Here is a 23,177-nt window from a genome sequence, read left to right on the forward strand (position 1 = left end):
ATTTAATAGAGGCAAGTTGAATAGACAGATGAAAATATGCGTCGACTAGTGAAATCATTTTGTCACTAGTTAAGACCTGTGACTAAATTTTCTTACTTTTTACTCAGATTCTGTTAAATTATAAACAGTGAAGCCTCAATAATTTGCATAAGTACAAATAATCAAAAACTAGATGAATGTATCAAACTTTTAAATAACAGAAAACAATTCCCCCCCCCTTCATTTGACAGAAAGAAAAAAAAAATATTGTTAAAAGCTCAAAGCAGTAAAAATGTTTCATTAAAGAAAAAGCATTTTAAAATTATTTCATAAAATTAACAAACTATATTAAAGTCTTTTTTAAATTTGTATATATGTATATAACTTACAATTCAAATTTTTTGAATAATTATTTACATTTCATAATTTACAATATATATATTTTTTTAATCTTGACAATTTGTCTAAGTATTTAAGAGCATAAAAAATTTTTTTCATCAATTTATATATAGGAATTAAAAGCTTTTAACCACATCAAATTTGACTTCTGAAGCAAAGAAATTCAGATAAGTGGTTAGAGAAATATTTCCATATTGGTACTTGTTCACAACAATTAGAATTGCTAAAGAACCAAGGGGTTTTTCAATTTACAAAAACTAAAATACATATATACATATGCAGCTGTTTATCGGAGATGGCAATGAGTAATGACTTTAGTATTGGTTTCCTCTATGATGTTCCTTTTTGTTTTTACTCACGTCACTGCTCAGAAGTTGCCAAAACTTGGCTATTATTTCGACACATGTGCCAATACTGAACTCTTTCTTAAAAAATTATTAGCTTCTTTTTATTCCAAAAAGTGCAGACTAGCCATCACATAAGATTAGTAATTTTTATTAAAAAAAAAAGTTGTTAATTAACAATAAAATTCTAATGAAAAAGGAGTTTTGATGTTTATTTAACTAACAAAATACACTTTAGAAAAATTGTGGAGTTTAAGTAACAAAAACCTGTTCTAACTGTCAGGATTTTATGTTAAATAAGCAAAAATTCACCTAACAAGCAAAAAAAAAAAAAAAAAAAAAAATCAACTTATCGGACTCTAAAAAATATTCAATGTTAAAGCTGATACTTTTAGCAAGATATTTTAATTACCATTTTAGAAAAATCTAATTATTTTTCAGCTGATATTACTATAAATAAAAAGTGTCCTAGAAATATTAGTCGTTTATATTAACTACAACATAAAATGTATAATTATACACAGAGATCGGTCAATCAAAAAATATTCTGCATAAGTGTTTTTTTTTTTTAAACTGCTTTACACGATTCAAAATCTACAAAACGTAACTATAGCAGTTCAATATTTTTAATTTAAAAAATCATTTCTTCCTAAACTTGATATACAGTAAAGCTACCTATAGAATTTACATAAACAAAAGCACATGTATCATAAATAAATAACGATATTTCACGAACGTTAAATGCTTCTCACAAAACTAACCAGTAACGAAACTGATGGATCAAAATTTTCGCCAACATTTGGAGAGTTTTTTTAAACAATTTATGGACAAGCGGTTTTTATGTCATAGACTTGTGTCACACCATAACTGTATTGAAACCTCAATCAATAACTTAATACACATTCAGATATTGCACAGTAAACAGTTGCTTCATAATTATTTTCTTTGTTTTCACAGTCATTCGCGCCGATATCAATTTATTGAAGAAAAAATGCTAACTTACTGTCTACCAGTTCTTGGATCATATCGACATTCCCAACCAGGAGGTAAAGATTCTTGGGGCGGCTGGGGATGAACAGCAGCCATACCTATTCCCCGCCTAATTGAATTTCACGTTTTTTTCCGAAGCAACATGAATAATTAATTTAATTTATATCGACAGATCGCAAATACCAAAACTACGACTGCTACCAAAAATGAACGCGTTTAAATCTCTTCACCTCAGTTTAATTCGTGACATTACGTTGCCATATTTAATAAACTGAAATTACAAATGAATTTAAGATGTGTTTTGAATCAAATCAGAAAGGTTTTAAATAAAATTTTGAATGTATTTCTCCCAATCAGACTTTTCAAATCAAAATAAAGCTACTATCGAATCTACAAATGGCTAGGTAACAAACATTTGATGCACAAGATTCCTTTTTTTTATCTGGCAACACTGGCATATGCTCTGATAGCGGTATCTTCGAAAGCGTTTATTTTTTGCTTTTTACATATTTACTGTTTTTTTGTTGTTAAAACTCAATTTCTTAAATAGCATGATAGATCACTATTTTTTTTTTCTTCTAAGTACTTTTACCAGATTTTATTCTAGCTAGTAGTCTACCACTACGATTAGTGAAATACCAATTTATTGATATGTAACACAACTTTCTGACTCGGGGTACCTTTTGATAGCTGAACTAAGTGTCTATTAAATTTATTCTAAAAAGGTGTTAAGAAATTATAATTTAAAAAATAGGCAGTGCAGAAGCATTAAAGATATTTTTTTTTTAATTTTGTTTGCTATCTTAATTGACGGGATTAATATTATCACTATTTTTCTAAGTTAATTTGCGTACATACATAATTTTTTTAACATTTACTCTAAAATATTTTTGTTTGTTTAAACATTTGAACAAAAGTGATTTTTTTTATTTGTTTTATTGCACTCTTTAGTTTTCCCTATACTTTTTTCAAATATGTAAGTAAACAAAGATTAATGTTTTAAATGGATTAGTAATTTATTTAAAAAAATACTCTTGTATTTTTATTTTATTATTTTTTTTTAACAAATATTCACATAATCCATTCTAATAAAAGAAATACTATGTAAGATTAAGCTTAGCCAGGAGTGCCCCCTCCCCCCCCCGCAAACTGATGGGTACATTCCTTTCAATTAAATTTATTGCGAAAAATATTTTATGTAACATTACTTTCAGAATATAAAAATAACATTTTGAAACAATAGACATGGATAGAAAACACTGAGGAAAAAATAAATATAACAGAAAAGGAAGGCTATGTGTTGTTTTCTTAAAAAATTATGTCAATTTAATATCCCAACTAGGCCGTTGAGTCTAAATTTAAAGTCATTAAACATTTATTCCAATGTAACTAAATATTTTTTTTTAAAAAAAAAATTATTTCCAGAAATTAGTGAGCGAAAGGAATTTTTTAAATTTTAGGCTTTTTAATTACATATCTCTTTAGAATGGTACATTATCATATCTTATGTATCAGTAAACAATACTCTCTATAATGTTAATCAGATGAAAAGTTAAAAATATTTATAAAAATGATGAAATATTTTGTCATAATAAATGACTTTTTGAAAAGAATAATTCACTGGTTTAAATTTTATTTTATTTTCTTCTGATTGTCATGTCACAATACCATAAACGTAATTATCAGTATTAGAAAACTTTTGACGCTTATATAAGAGTATAAAAGAAAATTATGAAATCTGAAAAGTTCCTTCAAACTAACTCATTTATAAAATTATTCAATTAACAAAAATTACTAAACAAGGTTTTTTAAAAATATCTTCCCTTAAGAAATGAATTTAAACTAATGTTTCAGTCCACCCAATCCTAAATAGTACATTTTAAATGCAATTATGAATTGAGTAAATTTTGAGTTGGTAAAATTGGTTGAGTAAATTTGTCTAAAAAGAATAATACCTTGTAAAAAAAAAAAATCCAAAAAGTATCCCCCACCACAAATCTAATCCATCACTCAAAAAAAATTCTAACTTTAAAAAAAAGAAAGGCAAAAAAAAGAAAGAATCTAAACTACTTCCAGTAATGCGTTTCTCTTATTTATTGTTTTAAGTAATTGAGAAGATCTGCATTGATGATTATGTAATAAATTTTAGCTAGAAAGAAATGCCCCCCCCCCTCCGAAAAAAAAAGATTTTAAAAATAATCCCTCAAATATTACAAAAACGTCTCCGTTCGCCTCCCAATGAGGTGAATCAGGTTCAAATCCCCGTAATGGCTGGTCGATACGAATTCCGCATTCTGCTTGCACCGATCACAGTGCTGACGTGAAATATCCTCAGTGGTAGACGGATTATGGGTTAGAGTCTCCTTGCAGTCAGGCTAACCGTGGAAGGTTCTCGTGGTCTTCCTCTCCAAGTAACGCAAATGCAGGTTAGTTCCATCAAAAAAGTCCTCCACGAAAGCATACTTCTCCCAATACTTGATTCAGGAGTTCCCTCGTCTTCTGGTTCGGGTTCACAATTACAAGGCTACTGCGAAGTAGAACATTAGTAGTCGTAAACCTAAAAATTGCGTCGGCTGTTTAACGACAGTTATAAAATAAAACATAAAAATGAATTTGACTGACATAATTTTTTAAGTTACACATTAGTTGTTTAAAAAAGGCTATAAACGAATCTTACAAAACTTATTTATGTGTTGGTGTATTATACCTTTACAAAATTCTTTGTTCTGTTACAGAATCTTTAAGCATTTATACAGTACACAAGTTTTAGATAGTCCTTAACTATTCTAGTCAGGTTTATTTAAAGATACAAAAATATGAAAAATATGATTTTGATACATACGATTAGGTCTGGGATATTTCTCCCGTTCCTTTTCCCAATTATTCAAGAGATCAAATATGTAATATTCACTCATAATTCACTCAATAAAGCGCCTTTTGGAATTTTTCCTCAAAAAGTAAGTAGTTCTCTTGAGAAATATCAAATAAGAATGAGAAATTAATTCTTTTTTTTATACCTTTGTTGACTGATTTAAAAGATTTTTTTTGTCAACAATGCTTTAAAAAAGCATACCCATTGTTCCAACAATGATATAAATATAGTTTTTAATGTATTTCTGTAACAGTTTATTAAACTTAAGTATTGTTGTAAATATTTTTAAATTATGTTAAACTGTATAGTACGAAAAGCAATAACAGTGGTTGAAATATTTTAAAATATAATTAAATTTATTTTATTTTTTACTCAATATTGCACAAAGCATGTAATTTTACTGCAATCTTGCATCGGAATTTTTTTTTCATAGTCACCAAAATGTTTGTACTTAAGACCTTTTTTCAATGAAGCAAAAATATTGCAGTTACAAATCTTTCATCCCAAAAAGATTAAAAATTATTTTTTCAATTCAAAATATAGCATGGTAACCAAAAATGAGATTTCATCAAAACTGAACGAAGGTTATCACCAAAAACCGAAGGGTCCCCCTATTCTACACCACAAGAGCCGATAATATTAATCTTCTTATGATTAAGGGCATAATTCTTGAGATTTAACACATGTAAAATGTCAGGAGTCATTTTAAGGGAAATGTGGATCTTGCGCCTTGGTCTCAAATTATTTTGGCCAAAACCTGTCCTAAACAGTGACCCCATAACCCTACTTGAAATAGTTATACCTCGTTACCATAGTCACCGCCACAGGAGCAGACGAATGGCTAGGAGAGTTCTTACTTTAGACCAGTGTCTCCCAAACTTATGAATTTTGTGTATCCTTTCTAAATTTTTCGTAACGCTGTATACCCCTAATAAAAAAATGAATGTATTTTTTACTACAAAAAATGCGCAAAAGTTAAAAATCACAACTGGCTGTTGACACCACTAATTATTAACTGTTAACTCTGCGAAAAATAGCCATTAGAAAAATACGTAATCGTAAATTTTTATGGTTAGTTTTGTTTTTAAATAAAAATTTTTGAAATTTTCATATGTTGCAAGATATTTCGCATAAGAACGGGTACCCCCGCTAAACTGTTCCCGTACCCCTGGGGGTACGCGTACCACACTTTGGGAAACACTGCTTTAGACAAACTGTAATGAGGTCAAAGAGGCATATCTTGTTGTCTTATTCCGCTTGTTAATACTGACAAGCCTATTTTAAGGCAACTACTACGTAAAGAAGATGAGTAGCTTCAGTTCGAGTTTACAGGAATGATGTTAATGGGGTCTTGCTCAAGTTTATTTATTTTATTCATTTTATGATACAAATTATACACAATTAAGAATAATTATTTACACTGCTACGATTAGGGGTGGCCCAAAGTGGTACCAAGAAGGGGGGGGGGGCAAGTCACTATAGTTATATTTTTTTAAGAGGGGATACTTTTTTTCTGAATATTTCAGACACTTTCGAATTTTTTACAGCAAATGTAACTTAAGAAAACATTACTTCGTCTTGATATTCAAATTAGTAGGAATTTATATTTTTTAAATAAAAATATTTAAGAATACTAAGTCCTTAAATAAAAGAAAACATAATAAGGATTAACATTTTACGGCACTTATTTGCCACTAAGCATGAATGAAATCATATGAAGCAATTGGTATAAAATGTGTGTTTCAAAAATTAAGAACAATTACAAAACAATCCATATTTAGGAGATCCTAAATTCGAATGTCGCCAGTTCCTGTTTATTATATTGAGCAGCGATCGCTCAGGGGATAGAGCATTATATAGTGGTAGCATATATAAGGGTAACATGCATAGCTGTAAGAAATATAGTGGTAATATAGAGCAGCGATGGCTGAGGGGATAGAGCGTTCGCCTTAAAATGGGGTGACCTGGGTTCGAATCCCATTGATGGCTGTTCGATACGAATTCCGCCTCCGGCTTGCACCGACCAAAGTGCTGACGTGAAATATCCTCAGTGGTAGACGGATCATGGGTTAGAGTCCCCTTGTTGTCGGGCTAACCATTCGAGGTTTTCATGGTTTTTCCTCTCCATGTAACGCAAATGCGGGTTAGTTCCCTCAAAAAGACCTCCATTTCTCCCAATACTTGATCCAGGAGTTTCTTTGTCTTCTGGATTGGGTTCAAAATTACAAGGCTACGTAGTTGAACATTAGTAGTCGCAAAAACAAAAAATTGGGTAGGCTGCTCTACGATGGTTGCAATATAAAATAAAATAACAAATTCATGAAGCAAAAATACTATGTTGAATCTCATAATTCGTTTACCTTTTCAGTGATAGTGATGAAAAGTGTTGTACCAGTTATTTTACTGAGGAAATGATTGCAGAACTACAAAGTCCATGAATAAACATGGACATGAATAAAATCCATGAAAAAGATTCTATCGAATATGGCATTCCGAATAATATGTATTTAAACTGTTTAACGCTTTTTTTTAATATTATTAGTGACTCAGTTATAAAACATATGTATTATTACCCATTGGTGAAATGGGTCTTGGTTTGGATTTCATGGTGCTCACGCACTCTCCAACTGCGTTCAAGAGTAATAGTAAACAGTGCGCATGCGTCGTCATTGCATGCGTTGCTATGGCGATCACTGCTGTTTTTCTTTTTAATTTCACTAGCAGGCATTTTTAATGTATTTACACAATAATAATTTAAAGTATTTTTATATTCTTTTTATTATTAACGTATAATTACTGTCTTGACGGAGACAGTTTTTGCAACCCATAATTTGAAATGTTGCGTTGTTTGACCCATAATGTAAAATGCTTGACCCATGGGTAATCAGTCGTAATAAAGAGATCACAACTTTTTTTTTCTTCAATTTTTTTCTATGTAAAATTTCAACCTCCTTTTTTATACTTCATATTCTTAGAATATATGTTTTAATATCTTGATAAAAATTCAAACTTTAATGTCTATAAATGGCCCGAAACAGTATAAGTTCTTGAGATATTAATTTGTATTATATGCTTGGGCAATAAGCTTGATAATTAAGATAATGTCTTATAATTTGTTGAGAAAAGTAAAAAATACAAAACATAAAAATTGAACGTTGTATTTTCAATAAGAAAAAAAAAAGTTTACAGCGAAGTAATAAAAATTATTTTTTTCTGTAAAGGGGAGACAGAGTAGTTTTTTTCGTAATATTTATTAAAGAAAAAGAAGAAAAAAAAACATTTGCAATCAAATGCATTCTTAAAAGTAACAGAAACATATAAAAATTGATCTGATCTGATACTTTATAAAAACGCTTTTTTTCGTAAATTTCGTTTTTAACTCGAATTATAATAATTTTCGTATACATCCTAAAAACTAATAATTAATTGTGATTCGCTAAAATGTCAAGAAGCAAGACTTTCAAATTCAAAAACATTATAAAACATAAAAGTTCTGGTTTAAAACGCAATGTTTAAATTTTGAAAAATATCAACTCTTAATAAAAACTTAAAAAATTTTTAAATTCAAAATTTTTAATGTATATAATTTCTAATAATCAATATTTTTCATACATGAACATAAAAAACAATATGTAAAACCTGTATGCTGTAAATTTCAACTGAAATTAAACTCAAATTAGTCACTACAAAAGTTAATTTTTTAATCTAAGATTGTGTAACAAAAACATTGTTCTATTTTTAAAATATCTGTGAGTTAGAAAAGTTATTTCAAATTTCATACAATTTACTTTCTGCCAGTTTTTGTATTTTTACAATAAGCTCATGAAACAAAAACATCGTCTTGTTGGGAAACTTCAGCGACAGTGTTTATTTGAATTTAAATACAATTAAATTTCTATAAAAATAGTATTCCAATAACAAGAAGATGTAAAAAATAGATTGTCTTGTTGTGAAACCTGTGAACTCGAAATTTTACCATCATTCATCACAATTTATTCTCTATAACATTTTGCATCCAAACAACGATAATTTCATGTAACAAGAAACACTCTCTAAGCGTCATAGTGACGAGAGTATTCTTTTTAAATTTTAGATATTGAATTTAAACACAATTCAATTTCTATAAAAATTGTATTCTAATAAGAAGCAGATGTAAAAAATAAATTATCTTGTTATAAAACCTGTGAGCTGTAAGTTTTACCCAAAATTCAATACCATTTATTATCTGTAATATTTTGAATTCAAACGATAGTTTTATGTAACAAGAAACACTGAAGAACTGTTGGAGATATGACTCTTGTGATTCTTATTTAAGAGATGAAAGTGATGAAGAGGATTACATGGCCATAAGAGACAGGGAAAGCGATGATAAAGCTGGAAACAACATAAAAAAGAAAGGCTGTTTTGCTTTCCTGTCAAGGGTGTTTAACAGGTTGTTCAAAAAGAATTAAATTTTGAACTTACCATCTTCAAACATCGAAGAAAAAGTTCAGCAAATTTCTATCAAAATTCGCAAATTTCTATAGTTTTAAAATTAAAATTCAAAAAAAAAATTAATTGGGCGCTATACAGTGGCGTACCTAGAACTTTTGCCGCCCGGGGCGATCTCCAGTTTGCCGCCCTTTCTATTATAAAGTCAATCAAATAGTAGTTTTTATAAATTAATACACATAAATAAATTATTAAGTCATTTAATCAATATTAATTAATACACAGAGTAAATTTTTTTAGACATATTTGTATGCACTCGTAAACATATTTATATAATATCTACTCTTCTAGCTTTCATACTAGAAAAATCGTGTGTAATGCTCTCAAAATTTATATTATTTGTAATTTCTTGTTCTATTGACAATATTGCAAGATTTTGTAGTCTTAATTGACTCATTGTAAAACGAAGATAATTTTTTATCAACTTCAATTTTGAGAAGCTTCTTTCGCAACTAGCGACACTGATTGAAATTGTTAAAAAAATTCTTAACAAAATTACAATGTTGGGAACAGAATTTTCCAACCTATTTAAGAGATTTTAAGAGCTTTTCGCCATTAGGCAAAATTTGAAATAACCAGTCCTGACTCAGTTTTCTTGTTTCACATTTGGCTTTGATTGTATTATTAGGACGTTTTGCTCCTTCGCTGAAGTCGGCGTCCAAATTTTGAATTGCAAAGGGACCTTGACGTACCAGAAATACTCTTGTATTGTCGTCAATTTTGTTAGGCCATAATCCAATATCTTTCATAGAAATAGACGGAATAATTTGTGCAGCAGATTCTTCATCAGAACTTGATGAACTTTCTACTTCTTCGCCAGTGTGTGAAGCAGGTCTTTCCTCTTGAACAACATTGGAAAATGTTTTTTCGCCTTCGAGGGCTGCTTCTTCGCCCGTATTTGAGGCAACAATACTAAAAGAACTAGAAGTTGACTTATGGGAGATATATTTGAGTGGTGCTCCAGTATTTTTAGTCTGTATTTCCTCCCTTCTCTTCCTTTTCTTTCTAAATGACGCACCACTTTCTTTTACTCGTTTCATCCTAGGGATATATAATAAAAATATAACTTGTCGAAATAAATAGTATATTATGTATAGAAAACGGCAAAGTCATTTTACTACTCTGAATAGCATTTAGAATAACATCTATATCTATAATACGTAATATAATATACTTACCTATAATAAACTCTCCAAATGCACTGGCACCATGATAATTTGTTTCACTCTTCACTGTTAAAAGATTGAATCGCGAATGAACAAAATGGTTTATAAGCAATTTATCATTCCAAATACAATTCTTCAAAACGGACTGAGTATATTAATCTATTTGCGATTCCTGAAATTGTAACTTCGTCAGTATTTTTGTTTTGTCTCGTTTATATTTTGTTGTTTGAAAAAGTTCTTATGCCGGCGCCCTAATGCTTTGCAGACCGGCGGTCTAGACCTAGGAATGCTAGCAGCTAGCCTAATGCTAGCCTAATGCTAGCAGACCGGCGGTCTGCTAGGTCTTCCGCCTTCCCGCCTAGACCGCCTTCCGCCGGCCCTGCTTTTCAAAAGAAAAATCGATGATTTAAAAAAATATTGATATATCACTTCAAAGTAATCATATAAACTTTTCAAAAGAAATGACATTTATAAACTGATATCAAAAAATTTTAGTTAGGAAAAGTTGCCGAACAAAATCGTAAAGATCCTTTTATGAATTCAACGAATTTTAATGAATACAATAAAATAAAATTATTATCTTGTTCTTGAATTAGAATTCAAAATTTACACTAAAATGCATTTATAAACACCGAGGAATAATATTCTAAATCATATAGTTAATCATAATTTATATAAACCAAATATTAAACTTATAATAATCATAAAAATCATTTATTATTCAAGAAAGAAAATAAATATGAAATGAATAAGTTGCTTTTTACAACTATAAGTAAATATAAAAAATGCCGCCCCAAGGTAAGTGCCGCCCGGTGCGGACCGCACCCACCGCCCCCCCTAGGTACGCCACTGACGCTATAGCATTGTTGTAAAAGTCTTATATCTACCAAACTTTGCAATCTATATATATATATATATATATATATATATATATATATATATATATATATATATATATATATATATATATATATATATATATATATATATATATATATTTCTCTTACACGGTGACAAAAAAAAGCCTTATTACAACTCCCAAAATGGCAACGCTAGAAAATCGACCTATGATTGCCGCTAAAAATGTCACTTGCCAAATCTAGCTGAGATGGCTCAACATATAGGGCTTTTAAAAACGGAAACTGATAATAACCAGAGAGAGCATAAGCTAGGCAGCAGTTAGTAGTCTTTGCCGATAGATCTCTATTTTAATATTTTGTCGAAAGTGCTTCTTTTCACGAATTTAAATATTACGAATTTATTTGACAATTTTTGATTTATATCACGAATTTATTTGTTTTACTAGAATTTATTTGTTTATGTAGGTTTTCTCATTGCAATTCACTTATTTCAATTTTTAATAGACTTAATTACAGCCAAAATTTTAACCTTTTTAAAGAGATATCAGTTTTAGAAATTTTATCTTAAGATTTTATATTATAGCACATTTCTAATAGGTTTAACGAATTGCATTTCATTTATTTGAATTCAAATTTAGTTTAATGACTTAGTATTTATTAAAAAGATGTAATTTTTTTTAAAAAAAAAGTTGTTATTTTGTTTTGATTGTTTTGAATTCTTAGAATTTTGTGCATTTGCAATGTACCTAAGTTAGTAGCGAGCGAAGCGAGCTTGGTTTGCGAAGCAAACCATATAAGATTGCGTAGCAATTTTCGGGTGTTGGCGAGCTTCAGCGAGCAGGGGGCGCGGCCCACTAGTTTAATTTAATATATTCGGGTGAAAATATACGAACTATAATTTTTACATCAAAGAAACACAACAGAAGTTGACATTGTTGTGAAAGCCTTATATCTGTTAAAATGTATAACATTTAATATGTTCTTGTGGAACTCTTAAAAATGTCATTTGGAAAACGCAGAAAATTAATTAGACATCAAAAGAGGTAACATCGCTGTGAAAGTCTACTAAAGTTATATTTGCCAAACTTTGCCACGTAATTCAATGTATTCTGAAGAAAATTTATTTAAGAACTGTAGTTAGAACATCACAGAAAAATTATTGGACAAAGAAGATAGATTCTTTCTGAAAGTCTTATATCCGCTGAACTTTGTAACGTAATTTAATATATTCTGAGGAAACTTTAAGGACTGTAATTTAGACATCACAGAAAAGTAATTAGACATCGAAAAACATAACATCGTAATGAAAGTTCTACATCTGCCAAACTTTGTAACTTTATTTGACATATTCTTGGCGAACTAAACGTAAAAGGAACGTAATTTGGATTTCACAGAAGCATAACAGAAGTTAACGTTGAGCTAACGGGATGATCAAAGTAGATAACATTGAAAGACTTATATCTGCCAGAATTTGTAACTTAAATATATTCTTATGAAACTTTAAATCTTGCAATTTGGACATCGAAGAAACATAATTTGACATCATCGAAGATAAAATTGTGATAAAAGTCTTACAATTTTTTGAAACGTGCAATTCAATTCAATTCTTTGTTATGATGCAATAGCTTAAGATATATAAATTGAGTATCACCGAAAATAAAAAAAAATAAAAATTATAATAAGTGTCTTTTTATTTACATGTTGAATAAGTAAGCATTTATTGAATTTACATTTCATAAGTTAAGCTTAAAAATAATGTGTATTAATATTTCATTTTTTTTAATACTTAAGGATTTAACGCTTGTACAGCCTAGGTAACTTAAATAAAAAATAATATGCGTCTTTTTATTTACATATGGAATAAGTAAGTATTCATTGAATTTAAATTTCGTATGTTACGCTTAAAAATAATGCATATTAATACTTCATTTTTTATAAATACTTCAGGGTATAAAGCTTGTTTAGCTAGGTCAACTAATTTATAATTTATTGAAAATTCAGGCTCAAAATCTATAGAATGACAAAGAAAGTTTTAGTTATGGCTGACAAATTTCTTTGTTTGACTTTATAGCTAAAATTCAGCACTTATTTCAGTGTACGGTTAGTTGCTAAAAAAGAAAACGTAAAACGGTTTTTTTTCCTCCAGTTTTTCATAATTCAGCTTCAAATTAAAATAGAAAAGTATACTATCACTTTTATATTTCATAGTGTAATAAAACATCTAAAAGTTATATGTAAATGAAGCGTCAAATTTAATGGATATTCTATGGAGCCATGAAGGAAATTTTTTTTCTTTTATTTAGCGTTACAATTCATTTTAAGGTGAGCGTTAATAACTGTTAAAATTGAGTACGTGAATCAGCGATCAGAGACTATTCGCGTTGTTCGCTTTTTTGTTTTGCGCTCAGTACATAACTAACTAAACTATATTTTTTTAAAAAAAACGCACTTTTCTGAGAAATAATTTGGGCTGAAATTCGCAATTGAGTACTTGCACTATAAGAAGAAAAAGAGAACCGATACCAACCCATATGATCAGCTAATCTTTATCAGCAAAGTGGTGCATTAAAGTTTGTTTAGCTAAGTTTCTCTACTTAACTTCAAAGTTCAAACGTTAATTAACTTTAAGTTAATTAAACATAGAGTCGTATCACGCATCTAATTTGTTGAAATATAATTCTTTCTCGTCGTCTTCTTTTACTGAACTTAGATTTATTATTTATGTACTTTATTGTACTGTAATATAATTTTTACTTTGTGTACCTGGCAACGTCGATGCATAATAAGTTTGTTTATGTTCTGCATGGCTTCGTGTAGATATATAGTGAAAGAATTGAAATCTTTTTGAACGAATATAGGCTGTGTTACTTAAGAGAATTGGTATTTGACAGGCCTGACTTACTCGAAATAGAATGGAAGGAACAGTTGCTAAAGTAAACAAATGTCACGCTTCAACAACCAATCAGGATCGAGATACTCACACTACGTCACTTGCAAGTAGGGTAAACCAACCAGTGAAGGAACACTACCCAGTGAAGGAACATTTCATATATATTGATTAAAAATAAGAATTTGAAAGTTTTTTTTTAGATTGATTGGTAACAATAGCTTACTGCCAAACAATAGGAAGTCATCTAGCAATATTTTAGATTACCTGGTCAAATAGACTGCTCTGGAAAAAATTTTGAATCTGTTATTATCTCTGCAACACCTTATTTCATTGAAAAAATTATAAGGTGAGTGTTTGTATTTAATTGTTTGAAGTGGAATTAATTGCATGTAGTAGTCTTATTTTTCTCACTGTGAAAAAGAAAATTCAAAATATAGTTATTGAAGTTATGTTTTGTTTTTTTTAAAGCACCATAGCATAATCAAGTACTGAGATAAGGGGGTGTTCCTTCACTGGATCACCAAACAATGAAAAACCAGTGAAGGAACAAGTGTTTCTTTACTGGTTTCATTTCCCAGTTAATGAAAATAAAAGAAATTTTTTAATTTTTTTGTACGTTTAGTCATATTATACATCAAAATTCCGTTTAAAAGACAAAAAACAACTTCTAACCAGTGAAGAAATAGGCATGTTCCTTCACTGGGAATAACAGTAATGTTTGAAATATGATTTTACATGACAGTAATTTTGCTATATAGATATGACATGATAAGTAATTCTGCTATATAGAGGACTACCGAAATTTTGTTAAAAATTGTATGAATAATTCCTGAAATAATTTCAGTTCAAAATGTTAATTTAATAGCTAAATTTATGAAAAAATTATAATTTATATTTACGTGTGTGTAGTTACATCAAATGTTAGGCAACTTAATAAACTATGTTTACAAATCGAAAACTGATTAAATATAATCATAAAAATTTGAATAGAACATTTTTTCGCTGGCTTTTGCACCAAGAACTCCTAATATGCTATCATTATAGGATAGCAACGTGATTATATAATTTATAAAAACGACTTTACAATGTTAGAATTTAGAAGCAGGCTCCTCAACAAAAAACAGAGTTAAACAGAAACGATACTCAATTTCTTCAGAAGCTTGAGAGGAAAATCCCTCAAGATATGGTGCAAATTTTTAACGCAGCATTGACTGAAGAGTCTAATATCGAAAATATCCAAGAGCCTGTACTTTTTTCAATATGGAAGAAGTACGTATTAAAAAAAGACCACTTGGTTAACTCAAACTTAGGAACTGAAGCTAGTATTGATAATGAATGCATCTTAGATATCGAATTTGAAATAAGTCCTCATGCTAATCCTCTCTTAGTTGAAAAAAGAAATGATTCTAGAAGCAAAATCAGTACTTCTAAAGATCCTCTAGATATAAGTCAACAAGAGATGGATTAGCCTCAAACTTCAAGACACCTTTCCCCCGTCTATTTTCGAGAAAGGCATTCTAGAAATGTTGCTGAAAAATCAGAAGAAGTTTGGAAGAACCATTTACATTGGCCAAATATTGATGATAAAAAGAAAGATCAAATAAGAAGAAAAACGAATAAATTACCTTTTGCACTAATTTCAGAGAAATGGCAAAATTTCAAGAGGCTGAAAGATCTAAAAAAAGTTAAAACAAGAGAACATGGAAAAGAAAAAGAAAGAAAAAATACTTAAAAAAGAAAAAAAGCTTCAAGAAATAAGAGGAAAAAGAGTAAACAAAAAGGAGATAAAATAATAATGATAATAAACAGCATCGGATGACATAATGATTTAGATTTGACTGTCAAATTATAAGAAAGAATGATTTTTTTATATTTATTTTGTATTTAACATCACTTTAATTTCTAGTTCATGATTACAGAAAAAAGTTAGCATTTTACAAGTACCTGTATGTTATAATTTCACAAATAGTCTTGTTTTTATGTATTTGTATGCCTAAAAAATTCATAAAGAGCATTAAAAAATAACCAAAATTAAGTGTTCCTTTACTGGGCAATTTTGTGTTCCTTCACTGGGTAGAGCTGTTCCTTCACTGGGTCTTCTTACTACTTGTTATTTGAACCTCCAAAACTTTAAAACAATATTATGTAAGTTCCCTACAATTTTTTTGCATAGTTTGCAATTAGTATCAAATATGTTGACACTGTCATTTAACTGAAATTACGAATTTTGAAATTAATATGATTTTTTAAAAGACAAGCGAAGCTTAAGTGTTCCTTCACTGGTTAGTTTACCCTATCCCATTTTCAAAACGAGTTAACATAAGCATGGAAAAATCGGTTGCCCGGCTCTATAGAGTTGTAAGTCACCTTTTAATCAAAGTTAAAACAAAGAATCTGAAGTTAAAAGAAAATAGAATTTTCAATTTGAAATAGTTATTCTAATTAATAAGATCATCTCACTTATCCTTTAAAAATGTCGCCTTCACCCAATTCCAATTTGGATTTGAAAAACGAATTTGATGTAGTGTGTCCGACTTGCGGAGAAAAGGTTTACAATGGTGAAGAAAATTTTTAAAAATCATTAGTTTTAAGACTATTTTTTGTCAGGCATGTATAGCTCATTACAATAGCCTTTTAACGTGAATGCAGATTAAATTATAATTATGCTTAAAAGATTCGTTTCATATAAGTTCGCTTTTAGGAAACACAAAATTGGATAAAGAGTAGAATCGGAGATCCCTCTGATATTTGGCGATTTAAAAGCATGCCTATGCATATGAAAATAAACCAAGAACCAACCACATAAAGGTAAATAGAAATTGTGATAACCAGATGCTGACGTCATTAAAAGCAGAAACAGTAGGCAAAGAATATCATGGTAACCATAAACTGAGTTTCAGCAAAATTTTACAATTGAAATTTGTCGCCATACCAAGGGGCCTCCCGGTTCTACACTTAAACCTACACATTTTTGATAAAGAATTCTAAAATTGAATAAATCAATTGTGCTTTTTATTTTAAAGTAACCTTATTTTGTTGTTTGTTTATGAAAATAAGCGTACAATTAAAACTTCTTACCACTTAAATACTTATCTTTAAATAGATTGTTTGCAGCTAGTCATGAATTCCATTTTCACAAAACTGTGGTTTTTCTTCATATTGACGTTTTGAGCCATTTTTTTTGAATTAGCATAGAGAGAACTGGATAAAAATAGGGTAAACTTGACATAACAATCACGTTGCTAAAAACTTAAGATTCCAAATTTAGACACCTTAATGTAAGTTCTACTTTTTTTGCGAATTTCGCCATATCTTGATAAAGTTTGAAGAGAACTGAAACATTTTTGTCCGCAATTATAAAATTCGGTTAACCAAAGATAATTCCATGCAACAAATAACGTTTAGAAAATATTTATATAATGATCGTACATTTTTTTTTTGCATCATTTTAAAATTTTTTATTTTACATGTAAAAATACAAAATTTGAGTGAAATTGGTAGAGTAGTTTCTGAGAAATCAAATTTTGAAAGAGTTGTATTTCTAAAAATTGACTTCTCAGGAATTATTCAACCGATTTCCCTCGAATTTTGTATTTAGCTATGTTAAATTAAATACTTTGAAATGGTATAAAAATTTCATACCTTACAATTTGACATTTTTTAGACTATTATTAATTAAAATAATATATATTTACTAAAATTTACTTTTTGCATAGAATAATCTTTGACTATACGTATTTTACATATGTGTGCAAAAAATTCTTCAGTTCGCTTCAAACTTTATCAAGATATGGCAAAATGTAGAATTAACATGAAGGGGTTCAAACTTTGGACTGCTCTCCTGACCAGGCTATTTTGACCATATTTCCCAAGTTATGGTTACCCCCTATATTTTGGGGGTCAAAAATCCAAATTCGTCGAAAAAAAAGGTATGCTTATTAAGATAAAGTACGTTTTTGTGTCCGATTTCATAACTTAAAATATCAAATGCACTTATTAATTAGCATATTTGAAGTTATCCCCTCGAGCCATTAAGATTGAGTCCTAGAACGCGAAGATCGAATCATTAGATTAAAAGTTATTTAGTGTGTTCGCTTTTTTTTTTTAATATTTTGTGCAATATGTTCAACCATGCAATTCTTGATTACAGCCGAGAAAGTGATTTTCATGAAGCGTTTGTGGCATAGAAATTGCCTGCGTTGTTACAAATGCAATAAAGTCCTCGAGGCAGTGAAGGCTTACGTAGTAAGTTTTTTATTTCTGACTGAAATTTTGTCATTGAAATCCTTTTTAATAAAAAGCAAAGAGCAAAATTCCTTCAAATTATCTTCATTATATGGATATCACAGTGGTGAATAATAAGAGCAACCGTAACCTCCACTCTAAAGGCAACTTTACAGTTAAGAGTTGCACTACCAAAATTTAAAAATACTACTATTAATATGTTTTGAAAAAACATGTGAATACATCAAAAAATTAGTATTTCTCATAAAGCTTCTTAATTCAAAGCAAAATAACTAAAATGAAAGAAAATAAAAAAATTATGCCTCTACTCTCAACAATCAGTGCTTTTTCTTTTGTTATTATTGTCGTTGGCCATTAAGACAGAGGGTGTGCGATCGTTCTTCTTTTCCCGTGGCACCAAGAACCATGGCCAAGAATTTGACTTCTGCCACACCCATACGTTACACCTGTTTACAGGGTGGACCTACCATTCATTCATGCTCAGATCGTAATTTGACCTGAACTGGAGAACAATCAATCTCCGATTCAGTATCCAAGAGGTAATGATTTGTTGTGGGAGCATGGTGAACTTTGTGACCTGACTGATTTAACGTGAAACCAGTCAACCATTTACTACACGAGGAGTTTTCGGCCGGCCAGATTCGAACTCCCTTTCTCACAAACGTGAGTCCAGCGCCCTGCCAGCCGAGCTATCCCGACCAATAAGAGATCTTAATACATGAAAATAAAGGAAAATAGTGTCAGGGTTCGATTTCTCCTTTTCTTTCCCTCCCAAGTCCGAATTTTTGATAGTTCAGTCAAATAATTTTCATGGTTTAGGTTGGTTTCAGTGCGAAATATGATGGTTGCCATCATCCAACATTTTCCTTTATGTGTTCTTCGTTTTTGATCTCCCCACAATTTTCCATCATTCCATGATGGATGATACTACTTTAAAACTATGATGGTTAACCACCAAGAGAAGTTCAACTTCCTTGGAACAACAATTTCTGATGGTCCATGATGGTTCCAACTATACATTTTCATGATGGTTTAATGGGAGAATTCTTGTTAGTTCTCAGAAATATACCATAAGAACAATTTGGGTTTTCTTTATGTTGGACCATTACAAAGCAGTCCGAATTCCTACATTGGGGTGATGGTAGCACATGATCGTTACAATATTTGATTTCTAAGAAACTATGTAGGAAATGTCTGATGGATCAGCATGAACAAACCATCAAAACGAGTAGCTATTCTTCTGTTGGACCATCATAAATCAGTCCAAATTCCTACATTGAGGTGATGGTCACTTATGTTGTTTACCATCAAAAAATATAATGGCTCATGATGGAATAATTATGTTGGTCCTTCAATGGAAAACCATCAAAAATTTTTACTTAGGCTTTGTTTTATTCATTTATATACATAGCAGTGTTATGAAATATTGTCTCATGTTGCTAATTAATTTCAGGATGAAGGCAAACCCTACTGCCCAAAGCCTTGCTATTACAATCGAGTGTTAACTAAAGGTACGAAACGATTGCATACTTACATTTTAATAAACCATTTTGTAAATTTTTCATAGTTTTATTTTAATAGTCAGCGAAAAAGAATGCCGAAATTACAAAATAATATTATATATAAATAAAATTTTTTTAATTCCTGGCACTTGCGTCTATTTGCCAATGACCTCAGAAATGCCAGAATTGATACTCTATTATCGATACCCAGTGGGCACATGCGGCTAAGACGGTGGAGTGGCGTCGCCCTCGTCATACAATCACAAACCCGTTTATAGGATGGGTTGCAATCACACAGAAGAAAGAACATAAAGTACACAGAGAGAGAAAGTTACATCCATGCCAACGGTGGGATTTGAACTCACAACCACTGGCCCCTTAGTCCTATACAGTAACCACTATTATAATTGATATAGACATATATTTGGTACGAATACAGTAATAAAGGTGCAAAATAAATTTTCCACTTCAATCTGTTTCTTTTTATGCGCACGTTCGATAAACATCAAGCATAATTCATACCCCCCCCCCCCAATTTCTTCTGAAGCATCTCTGTTACAGTTAAGGATAAGATACCATTATTTAGTGGCTTTGTGAGCAAAATCTTTATGATGTCATATTTATTAAATTTCGCATATTTCACACTTGATGTTTGTTACCGCTAAAGCTTGAAAGCCGTTAATGTTTACGCACTACCTAGCTAATTTGAAGATTAATAAGAGTAATCTGTTAAAGTACGGAGTCAAATGCTTTCCACAATTTACCAAAGTTAATGTGTCCATTAATGGTTTGTGTATCAAAAAACAGCAACAAACATGCAAATAAATGGCCTCGTGTAAATTTTCTCAATTGTAATATTTTAAACTATTCAATTTTTGGTATTATAATTTTTTAAAGTGATTGGTTCCATAAATTAATGTGTCGGACCCTTGGTAAATCAGGGGATGGAGAGTTCGCCTTCCATTGAGGTGAACCGGGTTCGAATCCCAGCTATAGCTGGTCGATACGCATTCCGTACGCGTCTTACAGTGCGAATCATTTTGAAATGAAGTCATTTCCATCATCAAATCAAATGATTTCCCCAGAGCTGACATAAAATATCCTCAGTAGTTGACGGATCATGGGGTAAAGTTTTCTTGCCTTCAGGCTAACCGTGGGAGGTTGTAGTGGTTATCCTCTCCTTGTAAAGCAAAAGCTGGTTAGTTCTAACAAACAGTCCCATTCGAAGCTAAATTTCTCCCAATATTTGATCCAGGAGTTCCCTTGTCTTCTGAATCAGGTTCAAAATTACAAGACTACGGAGTTGAACATTAGTAGTCGTAAACCCAAAAAATTGGGTCTGCTGTTCTACGATGGTTATAGAATAAAATTAATATATCGATGATAGTAACTTAGTTTTTTTCAGGTATTGAAAAATAAATTAACAAAATGTTATGTTAATTTAAGCATGCAGAACGTTGCTGTTGATCCAGCAAACATCTTATTTTCACTTAAACGAGTGCCTGTAGTAGGTAATGTGCTGATTTTACTTAGGTAATGTGAGAAATGAAGCAGTATTTTGAAACCTTAACGGATCATCCTAGTTAATTTGCACGATAGCTAGATATATAGAATAACTGATTTCTACTCCTTAACGTTAATTAAAAAAAATGCCTTTTAAGAGAAACATTTAACAGATTCCTTTATTATATCGTAGATTATGAGGCAAAAATCATTTTCGTCGTATGTTATGTTGAAAAGGATTTTTGCCTCTTTAGAAAGGTGACCAGCGTCCTCGGAAAAGTAAAAAACTGGTATCAAAATTTATAATGGAACATTCAAAAACTCAGCTTTAATCCTTTAAAAAAATTATTTCTGTTCAAGAATCCCTGCGAGGGATTTTTGTTGTCGTTACTTATGCTACTTTTTATTTTATATTTCATTTTGTAACCGTCGTTGAACAGCAGACCCAATTTTGTGTTTACGATGTACAACTCAGTAGCCTTGTAGTTTTGAACACAACCCAGAAGACAAGGAAACTCCTGGATCAGTACCCCACAGGTACTGATTTGTGACCACGACAATTTAACGTGCATCAGTCACCATTTACTTCACAGGGAGTCTTCGATCCATGGAATTCTAACTCACTCTCACACGAACACGAGCCCACCGTTCTACACGAGCCATCATGAGACCAAGTTTTACCATCCCAATAATAAATTAGAAAGTTAAAACAATGAGTTTTTAAATATCTGTAAAAAAGTTTTATAGTTCGTTCACCAGGAGTTTGCACTTTGCTCCACCTCCTCTGACGAAGAGTTCATTTCAGCGCGGGAGTTAGAGGAGAAACGCATCCACATTTGAAATTTAGACAACCCTTAAAACACGCCAAACGCAAACAGAAAGTTATTTTTCAATCACTTACCTCACTTTATGATCAGCTATTATGCCCTTCGTTACTCTAGCTAAATAAATATATTTGTCGCAAAAAGTACAAACTATTCACTCAAAATAGAGAAATATGAAATTTATGAAATATTTAATGTTAAAAAAATGCACATGAAGATAGCAAAATAAATGTTTTTGTCATATGATAGCCTAATAGCTATCGTGTTCAGGATGGTTCACATCCTTCTCCCAAAAATAACGAAATAGTATGGTCGGATACCGGTTGATGAAGGTGGAGCCAAGTGCCAACTCCTGGTGAAGGAACTATACGAGTGTTTAGAAGACGCTATAGTCAGCTTACTCATAAGGATTATTTTTTTTTCTTCCTGCAGGATATTGTCGGCCATCTTATTCATGAATTCCTTCATTTCCAGTTCATCCAAGCAATAAATACGAAATTTAAAATGTTTCTGTTGCTAGTCGTACTCAATAGTTATTCTCTAAATTAAATAATCATGTGAAATAATAAGCCTCATTTCACTGCAAACCTTTTGATGGTTCGTAATTACCCATTTTAGCATTTTGAGGCAAATCTGAAAATAAATATCAAATTTCAATTATAGTTTTGTAGAATTATTTTAGTTTGACTCTTTGCTTTCTTTTTTTGTTGCTGTTTGTGTAGTTACCACAAAAACAAATAAAAGTTACTGTAACTCGTGTTGTATTTTGCAGAATTATAATTCTGCAGAATTATTTCAGCTTGACTCGTTGCTATCTTTTTTGTTGCTGTTTGTGTACTTACTATAAAAATAAATAAAAGTTACTGTAACTCGTGTTATATTTTGCAGAATTATGACTATGCAGAATTATTTCAGCTTGACTCGTTGCTATCTTTTTCTGTTGCTTGCGTAGTTATTGTAAAAATAAATTAAAGTTACTGTAACTCGTTTCTTAGTATAGTTTAACCAAATGGTTAAACTACCAAGTAAGCATGTATAACCTTACGGCAACCTTGTGTCGGAATTTTCTTTTTATCGTCACGAAAATGTTTGTACTAAAAATCTTTTTTCAA

At 30.5% G+C, this 23,177-nt stretch overlaps 2 protein-coding genes across 2 annotated transcripts in view; one reads left to right on the forward strand and one right to left on the reverse strand.

The window, feature by feature from the left end:
* Nucleotides 1-2,103, reverse strand: part of LOC107443058 (uncharacterized) — a 48,879-nt gene extending 46,776 nt beyond the window's left edge. The window contains exon 1 of the mRNA XM_043052190.3: nt 1,726-2,103. Coding sequence (XP_042908124.3) covers nt 1,726-1,808 — 83 coding nt within the window. The 5' untranslated portion in view covers nt 1,809-2,103. The remainder of the gene's footprint in view (nt 1-1,725) is intronic.
* A 14,270-nt stretch (nt 2,104-16,373) lies between these two features.
* On the forward strand, nt 16,374-22,726 carry LOC107443059 (cysteine-rich protein 1). The gene is made up of 4 exons (XM_016056803.4): nt 16,374-16,549; nt 18,142-18,236; nt 19,690-19,747; nt 22,498-22,726. Exons 1-4 carry the CDS (start codon nt 16,465-16,467, stop codon nt 22,521-22,523), a joined length of 264 nt encoding a protein of 87 aa, XP_015912289.2. The 5' UTR covers nt 16,374-16,464; the 3' UTR covers nt 22,524-22,726.
* The last annotated feature ends 451 nt before the right edge of the window (nt 22,727-23,177 follow it).

Source organism: Parasteatoda tepidariorum, chromosome 8 (genome assembly GCF_982258835.1).
Source record: "Parasteatoda tepidariorum strain Cologne lab strain chromosome 8, Ptep-v5.0, whole genome shotgun sequence".
NCBI lineage: Eukaryota > Metazoa > Arthropoda > Arachnida > Araneae > Theridiidae > Parasteatoda > Parasteatoda tepidariorum.